This window comes from Asterias rubens, chromosome 2 (assembly GCF_902459465.1).
Source record: "Asterias rubens chromosome 2, eAstRub1.3, whole genome shotgun sequence".
NCBI lineage: Eukaryota > Metazoa > Echinodermata > Asteroidea > Forcipulatida > Asteriidae > Asterias > Asterias rubens.
This window is the reverse complement of record NC_047063.1, coordinates 8,920,001-8,930,829: the sequence shown is the minus strand read 5'-3', so window position 1 is coordinate 8,930,829 and position 10,829 is coordinate 8,920,001. Positions and strand designations below refer to the sequence as shown.

Below are 10,829 nucleotides of genomic sequence, written 5' to 3'. Positions count from 1 at the left end.
GAGTAATTTGTTGGGTTCGCGCTTGCTGTCTGCAACTCTCTCCCCAGCAAGAATCTCCATCAAAACCTGCCATAAAACAAACAAAATAATATGATAAGACTAATAATGTCGAGAGACTAATCATCCTTACTCGCATCCTTGTCTGAGACGCCGGCATGCGAGGGGGCCCTGGGCAGCCAGCCAAATCGATCCATTATGACCGCGGAGCGCAGAACAGGAGTCAAGCTACGGTGTTTCTGATCAGCAGTGTGGGTTTTAGTCCCAGTTGTGACACCTGTGTCATGACGGTTAAACCATTATGGCTGCGTTCTTCGGATAAGTCGTTAAGCCGTTGGTCCCATGTGATGTGTGACGCACTTCAAAGTGCACTTATATCGTAAAAGAAAAGGGTTTCACCCCGGTGTTCCTGGTTTGATTGGCTGCATATTGCGCCATAGCACCTTGTAAAACATTACAAGGTGCTATGTAAAAGGAGTAGGTCTCATAATTCAAACGTCATCCCACATGCCTTGCAGGAAAATACTGAATGTAGAAATGCCTCGAGTGTCACTAATAATAATATTATCAAAGTCTTAAATAGTGCACGTATCTACCAAACAAGGTACTCAAGGCGCTGGGTGTATACAAAAAGATTGCAGTGATGAATTCTGAGACCCAATTATTTAGCACCTTATTAGGGTTTACAAGGTACTACGGCGCATTTAGCAGCCACAGCCAGGAACACCGGGGCGAACCCCTTCTCTTTTCGATAAGTGCCCTGGGTTCTTTAACATGCGTTACACAACACATGGGACCAACGGCGCAGCAAAGGATGAAGCAATGGTTAAGTGTCTTGCTTAAGGACACAGGTGCCAAGGCTGGGGATTCGAACCTACACTCTGCTGATCAGAAACAACAGAGTTTGAATTCCGTGCTCTTAACCGCTCGGCCACGACACTTCCCTCACTGAGTGACGGATATGAGCGCTAGCTAATAAGAAGCCACTTTTATTAATATGGACACTTACCACCCCAAAGCTGTAGACATCCACCTTGGTCGAGAGCTTAGAACTGCGTTTGTATTCCTCAGGAAGGTACGCAAGGGTCCCATGGGCGTTCTTGGTCTTCAAGTAGCAATATGTCTTCCCGTTCTCTGGCCCCAGCCTTGCAAGTCCGAAATCGGCGATCTTCGGTTCAAAGTGCTTGTCCAGTAAGATGTTCGCACTGTAGTTATTATCGGGGGGAGGACAATTTTGAAAGTAAAAGTACTGTACAGTTTGTGTTGATCCTGAAACAATACCACCTCGTTGATCAGACGGTTCATTGATCAGAATGTCTGTAAGGCCTGATTTGGGATCTAAGGCTATGCGACGTAGCCCGTCTCGAGGAGTTACCAGCACAAATGAAAATAATATGAGCTTTCTTTAGCATGCTGTGATAAGATGAAATAATAACAATAATGTAAATAATAATAAAAAGCTTTTACATAGCGCTTTTTACATCCGAAGGGCGCTTCCAAGATTATAACCTCTGGTCACTGTGCCATTTAATTCATATCTTAAACCATCTCTGCCCTCACAGGTCCCCATTTGCCCCTGGGTGGAGAGAAGCAATAATAGTGAAAGTGTCTTGCTCAGGGACACAAATATCACAACGGGGATTCGAACCCACACTTTGCCGGGCAGAAACACCACAGCTTGAGTTCGGTGCTCTTCTCTGCTTGGCCATGAAACTATAATATACTTTGTTGGTATTTTCTAAGCAAAAGCATATTGTGAGCAGTTTTTTTGTCAGCCAACAAAGACAGACTAGCTAGGTGGTCTAGTGGTAACAAATATGCTGAAGCAATGCTAATGCCGAGGGTTCGAATCTCACTCAGGTAATTTTCCTGATTTTTTTGTTGGTAAAAATCTTTTAGAGTCCCGAGTTTTCAATTCTTAGTACGCACACGTGGGGAGAGGGTTAAAGCGTTTTTCAAAGTCTTGATGAAACATAAGTTTTGAACTCATAATGACAACATTTTTTTTTTCACATCAATGTTTCTTTTTTTCAAACTCACAATTTCAATTTTGTACAAAGATATGTTTACTCTAACTTGGACAGGTCTACAACTGTCTAGTATTCTATTTGATTGACCTGTACATTTTTTGATGCAAATTGTTACTAATTATAAACAACCACACTCTGGTTTTAAAGAAAGGAAGCGAGTGTATAAACTATGTTGTTTCTGATCAGCAGAGTGTGGGTTTCGAATCCCCAGCCGCGACACCTGTGTCCTTAAGCAAGACACTTAACCATTGCATCGTCTTTCGGATGGTCCCATGTGTTGTGTAACGCATGTAAAATAACCCAGTACACTTAACGAAAAGAGAAGGGGTTCGCCCCGGTGTTCCTGGCTGTGGCTGCTAAATGCGCCGTAGCACCTTGTAAACCCTTATAAGGTGTTAAATAATTGGGTCTCAGAATTCATCACTGTAATAACCTATATTTCTGAAAGTTTGTATACATGTATACTCAGCGCCTTGAGTACCTCATTGGTAAATTTGTGCGATATATAAGACTTTGATATTATTATTATTATTATAATTATACCTTTTGATGTCACCATGAATTAGCGGTTGGTCCTGAGCTCTGTGCAGGAAGTTAATGCCGTTAGCGGACCCTTCAGCTATTTTATGTCTCAATCTCCAATCCAGAGGTCCCCTTTGAGCCTATAAAACAGTTTAACTCTTTATCACATACATTCTCATGAAAGAAAAAAATGATTCGAGTCTTAGGAAAGTTTGCTTAAACGGGACTGTGAAATTGCTCAAACCTGACTTTGTAAAACTTGCTATACCTGACTTTGTGAAACTTGCTCAAACCCGACTTTGCTGCTTAAACCTGACTTTGTGAAAGTTGCTTAAATCTGACATTGAGAAAATTGCTTAAACCTGACTTTGTGTAACTTGCTTAAACCTGTCTTTGCTGCTCAAACATGACTGTGTAAAAAACTTGCTTAAATCTGACTTTGTGAAAGTTGCTTAAACCTGACTTTGTAAAAGTAATTGCTTAAACCTGACTTTGTGAAAGTAATTGCTTAAACCTGACAATGTGAAAGTAATTGCTTAAACCTGACTTTGTGAAAGTTGCTTAAACCTGACTTTGTGAAAGTTGCTTAAACCTGACTTTGTGAAAGTTGCTTAAACCTGACTATGTGAAAGTTGCTTAAACCTGACTATGTGAAAGTTGCTTAAACCTGACTTTGTGAAAGTTGCTTAAACCTGACTTTGTGAAAGTTGCTTAAACCTGACTTTGTGAAAGTTGCTTAAACCTGACTTTGTGAAAGTTGCTTAAACCTGACTTTGTGAAAGTTGCTTAAACCTGACTTTGTGAAAGTTGCTTAAACCTGACTTTGTGAAAGTTGCTTAAACCTGACTTTGTGCAAGTTGCTTAAACCTGACTTTGTGAAAGTTGCTTACCTTGCACAGAAGATTATCTTCCAGGGAGCCATTCTCCATAAACTCATAAAGCAGACAGGGTGAGGGGCCATCCATGCAGTAAGCCAACAGGGCAACAATGTTACGATGACGATACCTGGATACAAAATTAAAAAATCTTAATGAATTGATAATTTTGCTGACAAGCGATACCACTACACAATTTAACTTCACTAGATCCACCTCAGGCCTTGAACTTCACTCTTGAAGGCGTACAGCAATTTTTCCCTAAAGGGCACTTCTCTGGGGAAAATGCAAGTATGAAATAAAACCTTGCAGAGGGCACCACGTCAAAATATTAATTTGGGGGACTAAACATCCTTACTTGACTAAATGGAACATAAGTGGATTGTCTACCTGACTAGTGCCCTCAGTTCTTTCAACTGATCGGTTCTAGCGATCTCCATCGTCTCGTACCCCATGTACTCATTCTTCTTCATACACTTTACAGCATAGTGAGACATATTGATCATGGCATGGTACACAGTCCCAAATGAGCCCTCTCCAAGTTTACAGCATTCATCAAAGTCTCGGGTCGCTTTGACAATCTCCTCGTAGTGCATGTGAATAAGGCTACTCAATGCAGATGTGTTCTGGTCTGTAAAGAATGAAAGAAGACATTTTATCAATCTTGCATTTTTTTAGCAGTATCTGCCCCACTGCTTTTGAGTTTAAAGAACAGACCAGGGCCCAATTTCATAGAGCTCCTTTAAAACCAGACAAAATAATACTAACAATTTTCTGTTAGTTTTCTGTTGCGCAGGCTGTATAATACTCCCCAGGGGGCTGAGACAGTTCCAGGAATGAAATCAGACACCATGGGTAAAAGTTTACCGAGGGACACTGTTTTGATTTGAGTTGACACGAATGGCAAGGATATTTTTAGATTTCTATTTAATCACGAACTGCTACATTACTGTATGTCTGGTTTCTAGGTAGCAATTTTTTAACCCGGTTAATCTCTACCAAGAGAGGGCGCTATTACAATATAACATGTAATACCAACACAGCCATGAGCATGACTGAGTGACAAATAAATAAAGAGTAATAATAATTTGAGAGGCTATAACCACCCTCACTCAAAGCTGGCAAGCTGAATGTCGAAAGACACGGCTAGAACGTGTACGCGCCGCAGGCATGCAAAGGTGCCTTTGGTCGCCGGCCACATACACCCATAATGACCCCGGAGCACAACCTGAGATCGAAAGGGTTTGATTTTTCTGTAGGGAAGAAAAGCCAGATGGCCCGGATAAAAACCCTTGTGGCAGAGTAGAGAACCAACCTAGCCCTATGAAGGACTCTTCCTCTGTACACAGATACAGAGTCCTATCTATTAAGGCCCGTTTCTGGGGCGGATAATTTTCAAAGCTTCATAACTCAAATCTTACCTGCAACAAGCCACTAATTTCAACAGATTCACTTTCTATGGCAGCATTCATTTTTCTGCGGTGGGTTTCGGTTGTCATATATTCTTCACAAAACCGTGATTTTCGTGAAATAATGCAGCTCCAAACGTTAAAAAATTCCTGTTTTGATCGTTTTCTCAGTGTTGTCTGCTGCCGTGCGTACGCGTATACATTCGCGTGCAAGACGCAAGATGCAAGACGCATGATTTCTTGGTCACCGTATCTTGATTGCACAGCATTAACACGCAAACGCATGGCAAGATTTGCGCGCCATGCATCTTGCGTACACACGGCAGACTGTGAGAGTACGAACACAAATGGGAATTCCTTAACGTTGGGAGCTGCATTATTTCATGAAAATGACGGATTTGTGAAGAATATATGATGATCAAAACCCACCGCAGAAAAATATATGCTGCCATGGAATGTGAATCTGTTGAAATTAGTGGTTTCTTGCCGGTAAGATTTGAGTTATGAAGCTGTGAAAATTTCCCGCCCCAGAAATGGACCCTGATTTCCAGGACGTCACTGTAGTACAATACAAAAGTGTAAGACCACCAGGGCCAAGAACCAACCCAACTATACTCTCATTGGCCTTCACCGGGAATCCAACCAGGGCCACGCTGGTGAGGGTTAAGAGCTTTATGCACAAGCCAACAAAGCCAATTTGGAGTGCTATAAGAAGCCATCTTCACCATGTCATGGCGTAGCATTTAAAAGCACCAGATCAGCTCTAGTATTTCTGATGTGTGGGTTCATGTCCCGGTCGTGACACTTGTGTGTTTAAGCAAGACACTTAACAAATTGCTTTGTAAAGTTGGGGGAGGTAGTGCTTTCTGCTCTACCAGCTAGGCTTCTAATGGATGATACCCAAGCCTACATTCGTATGGACCATAAAGGGGGTAACCCTGTTTCAGCCAAGGACTAGGTGGCAACGGCCCCTGGAAAAATAGTTCATTTGTAGCCCACACCTTCAGGTGTCTGGCAACTTGCAAAAAAACCACAAAAATCAGCTTACGGTCTTCCATTGTCTTTTTAACTCCTTGTTCATCCGTTATTGAGGCCAGCTCGCTACTACAGCCACTACTACACTCTCCCCTGCCACTGCTCTTGTTATCGACCCTCATCGAGGACCCAGTCCGCTCCCTTTGCCAGTCCTTGAACGGCGACTCTAGACCGTTGACCTTCTCAGAGGACTTGTTGATGTTGGCCGTCAGACCATGTGGATTGCTGGGAAGAGGGGGTAGTTGGGGATGTCCGGGAAACTCTGGCTCATCGTTGACTTCTTCAGTCGGCTGAACTCCTTGAATCTCTCGGATCAGACGATGAAGACTGGGGTCAACTACAGCCAAAAACAAATCCGAGAAATTCTCATAAGGAATCTAAAGTCTACAGTGCTGTGTAACTCAGCAGTTTTGTTCAGTAATTGAGCAAGAAAATTCTTTCTATTTGTTCAGTGTAGCTGGGCCAATGATTTGGGGTCACTTGGCCGAGCAGATAAGAGCACCGAACTCTTGAAGCTCTGGTGTTTCTGTTCAGCAGAGTATGGATTAGAATCCCGGTGGTCGTGACACTTGGGTCCTTTTAAAGCAAGACAATTAACCATAGCTTCTCTCCACCAAGGAGTAAGTGGGTACCTCCGAGGGCAGAGATGGTTCTTGTGATTGACTAAGCTTAGTAAGCTACATATTTGGCAGCACAGGCTGAGTACTCCCCATCAGTTAATTTAGACTTACCCAAGTCCTTCAAGAGCATCATGGATCTAGCGTGTCTCATCTCATACAGTTTATGGTAGAGTTCGGTGATTGTATGGCAACTGTAGTCCCACACCGTTAGCATTTCGTCTGTGGGACTACTATTTCCTGGTCTGTATAGGGCACTCCTAAATGACTGGACGTCGTCGTTGGTGAAGTTAAGCTTTCCAGCTGGAAAAAAAAGAGTGATACCAAATTTAAAGACACTGGACACCTTTGGACACTATCAAAGACCAGTCTTCTCACTTGGTGTATCTCATCAAAGGCATAAAATAACAAACCTGTGAAAATTTGAACTCAATTGGTCGTCAAAGTTGCGAGATAATAATGGAAAATGCTTGATTTCGAGACCTGAAATCTAATTCTGAGGTCTGGAATTCAAATTCAAATATTTTTGTGGAAAATTACACTGAAAACAGTGTCACGCCATCCAATGAGCTGATACTACTGTTCTTTTTTGTTGTCTGTTCAGGGTGTCATGTTATAGTTTGTCATGGTTGGGTTGTTTATGGAGCATCAAATTCAAGTTGTGGGCCCAATTTCATGGCTCTGCTTAATGCTGAATTCCGCGCTTACGTTCACGATTCCCCGCTTAGGGCCTACGACTTCGTGCAAGCGCCGTATTTCTGCGCTAACCTTGTAAGCATAGAATGTCTAGTAACGTTGGGTACGCACGTGCAGAAGCCCAAATTTGCCATAACCCGTGAAATACACTTGCTGTAAGCACAGAATTCCTTGCTTTCCGTAAGCGCCGATTGGGCCCTGGTGGCTATAGTGTGTGTTCGAGTTCCGGTGTGCGGCAGGAGATTCTGTCCCCCCGTATATCGAAATGTGTACAAACTACTTCTGATAGCGCCCTCTTTTGAATCCTCCTCCTTGAGCCCATGTTAATTTCCCATAAGGGGGACCGAATCTCTGGCAGACAGAATTCCCTGGGACACTGGTCAGGACACTTGTGTCTGTCCTTGCTTCTCTTCACCTAGGGGTATAAATGGGTACCTGCGCGGGTAGAGGTTGTTATTGTGTTTGAAAAGGCCTTGAAAGGACACCCTATGCCATAGCATAGGACCAGTGGCCATATTTGTTTATAGGGTTTCCTTTCTATTCTACAGTTGCCTTGCCCTTTCTTCAAAAACGAAGCATACTACTATAACTATACGAATAATACAGACCTGCTTTTCATACTTACCTAAAGTCACCCATAAGGAGGACACATCAAGCATACGGCACAAATCCTGCCGGCAGGATACTGGAATATCACGGATGTATTTCTTCACGGGCGCCATACTTAACGAAGTCCTCAGTGCCAGCAGTGCCAGCAGTTTTTTAGTAAAAACTAAAAATTCACTCAACACTTTTCGAGTTTCCACACAGAATTTCCCACGACTCGTAAACAAAATCGTAAATGTTCAGCCTGCGTTGGGCTTGAGAAATACAGGTTACACCAGCGTAGACTTTCCTTCCACTTCTTGGTTTATGAATGAGTAATGATTAAACATTCTAAACATATTCGAAACAATGATATTTTCGGTCAATCGAGTCATGAAACTTGGGAAGTTACACGACGTCACAACTTTTGCATCACAAGCAAAATGCTGCGGTTTTTTAAGGGAAAATCCCTGGTGTTGATGACGTTGAGTTGTTTAGTTCCGGTTCGACCAAACCACAATTATTGAGGGGTGATCATAAAACATTTGCCATAAATAGTTTTTTACTTTTGTATTTATTTGTTATTTTAACCTCTAGTATATGAAGAAATGATGCCTCTTAGATAAAAAACATAATGTATTACCTGTATTTAAAAAGTTGTGGTAATTAATTTTTTTATTGAAAGGAAAATCAAACTGCCGAAACAGGCAATAAATGGCTACCCCTATTAATGGAGGAGTTTAATCGCAATACTTTCGTGTTTCTAGCCTATATTCTAGCTAACTCAACTGTGCGTGGACTTTGTACACAATAATTGACCACAATAATTGACCACAATAATTCACGAAGAGTTTACCGACCGATTCTTCGGTGGTAGAGTATCACATTGTTATGGGTTCGTTCTGTCCTTATACTCTATGGTAAGTCCAAGCATAGAGAAAGGACAATTCTCTATGGTCCAAGAAATGCTTTATTTTGTACATGGGTTGCATTATACACACACAGCTCTATGATTACAACTTGTAACTGGTCAATAGAGGGCGGTATACAAGATGAGTGGAATACACTATCAACATCTCCTTTTTTCAAGCACTGGGAAGAATACACAATCTGAGAAGCGTTACTGTCAGTAATGCTCTTAGATTCAAATTTTGGGGAGAAACAGGCATCTTTCTCCACAGGACTTGAATGTAAATTTTCGGAAAAAATGTTCAGTTTTATTACACGAGTTGCATTATGCCGGTGTCGTGACAAAAAACTGTCCGATGGCAATATGTCCGCTCATTAGCATATTGCGTTCTGATTGGTCAAGCGTCTATGACGTCACATTGTCTACGGAAGCTTGCTAAATAGTGTCCGCGGTTAGCGTGCCTTGCTTCATTTTTAACATTTTAGTTTTACATTTTTGTAACACTTTCCTGCTTGTATTTATAAATATTCGTATTATTTATCATTGAGCACTTTCATTCGTATTTTTACTTTAGTAAAATACGAATCTTGACATAGTTCGTCTATTTTGTAACTTGACTTGTATGATATATCGTAGGAGGTCCTGTTTTCAAAGTGTCCCTATAATCGTGGCAAATCTTTTACCTCTCTGTGCGCGATGTAAACAGTCCCTAGATAAAAATTGTGTGGTTTTATTTGCCAAGCAAAGAGTCTCCTATCCCTTGACCAAAACTTAGAAACACGTAAGGCTCCACTGGTCATTTGCACTTGTAAATGCAAAAAGTTTGGTATTTTAGGCATTTCTACAAGGTTCAAAAACATGTCATAATGTTGAGGCCATATATAAAAATATTTGCCCACCGAAAAAGTTTCATCAAACACTATTTCAATTCACAATTCATGATGATCAAAATCATGTGACTGAATGTTTTGCTGAGCATTCTGGAAAAAAAATACCGAGGCTTAAAGAAGCCATGTGCCTTATATCATTTTCTAATATTTTTGGAGATTTTTATTTTTTAATCCTCATATCAATATTATTATTAGTATTAAAATTTAAACATCAGCTTGTTGATTCAATTATCACTGTTTACTTTTACGCTTTATTGTAAATATTAAGAAAAAAATATATATAACAAATAAATAATAAATAATATGAATAAAATGAAGGCAATTGCTGGCTATAGAGTCATACACTGAGTCTCAAAGAACACTTGTAGTCACTGCAGATGTTTCTTCCATGTATGGTTTTTCTCGTTTGCCGTGAATACAGGAAAAACTCAAAACAAACAAATGAAGCCAGATGAAGTCATCGAAGATCGATGTGTGGTGTGAACATTTCAATGTCCATCAAGTTTTAATATAATTATGTTTGCATACTTCATAGTAACAAATGAAGATAATTAGGGCATCGGTTGATATATCGCATCATTATTTTTTTCCCAATTCAAAGAAAAGGGCATAATAGCGTGAAAACTGGTAAGCGGAGGATACTAAAAAATTGTATGCTTGATTTGAAAGCATTCTTTGTTGTGTTTTATTAAAAATAATTCGTATTATTTAGCACAATCCGTACCTGTTAAACCTGCACTGTTTTACCATAGTAAAATACTAATCTTGACATACTTTTAAGAGTAAGTGTTCTGTTCGTCTGTTTTTTAACTTGGCTTTACTTGAACGCTTTCTTGGTTGTATTTGATTATAAATAATGCACGGCGCAGCATGGCACTCGGACACTATTTGTTGGGCGCGGCCGGCTCAAGCTGGACTGGAGCGCCTTGATTAAGGCTAGCCCTCTACCGACAGACCGGTATCTGTCGCAGAAAATGACTTTTGTCTACAGCAGACAATAATATCGTAGGGTCATATTATGTTGTCGACCCTCATATGTTTTCGAACCCCAACTTTGATTCCCGTTTGACGCGAGACTGTGCAAGCTCCACCGGTGGACAGAAGCTCTGCAGTTTACTCACGGTCTGGATTTTCGTCAGGCTGAGAATAACTTTGTTTCCTGTCTTAGGTTATGCTCAAACATTTATAATGATGATCTTTTTAATTTATAAATCACTAGAGAATTATTATGCCAGCAATCAAATGAGTCTAAGAAACATCATC

The 10,829-nt window shown here is 40.9% G+C and overlaps 1 protein-coding gene across 1 annotated transcript; it reads right to left on the bottom strand.

Moving 5' to 3' along the window:
- Positions 1-8,190, bottom strand: LOC117306940 (the record flags this gene model as incomplete). Its single annotated transcript, XM_033791522.1, is given in 8 exon segments — positions 1-66; positions 1,007-1,202; positions 2,571-2,689; positions 3,440-3,554; positions 3,815-4,055; positions 5,882-6,205; positions 6,600-6,788; positions 7,807-8,190. Coding segments are annotated over 8 exon segments (1,347 nt in total), but the record flags the coding sequence as incomplete, so codon positions are not given.
- Positions 8,191-10,829: the final 2,639 nt, after the last annotated feature.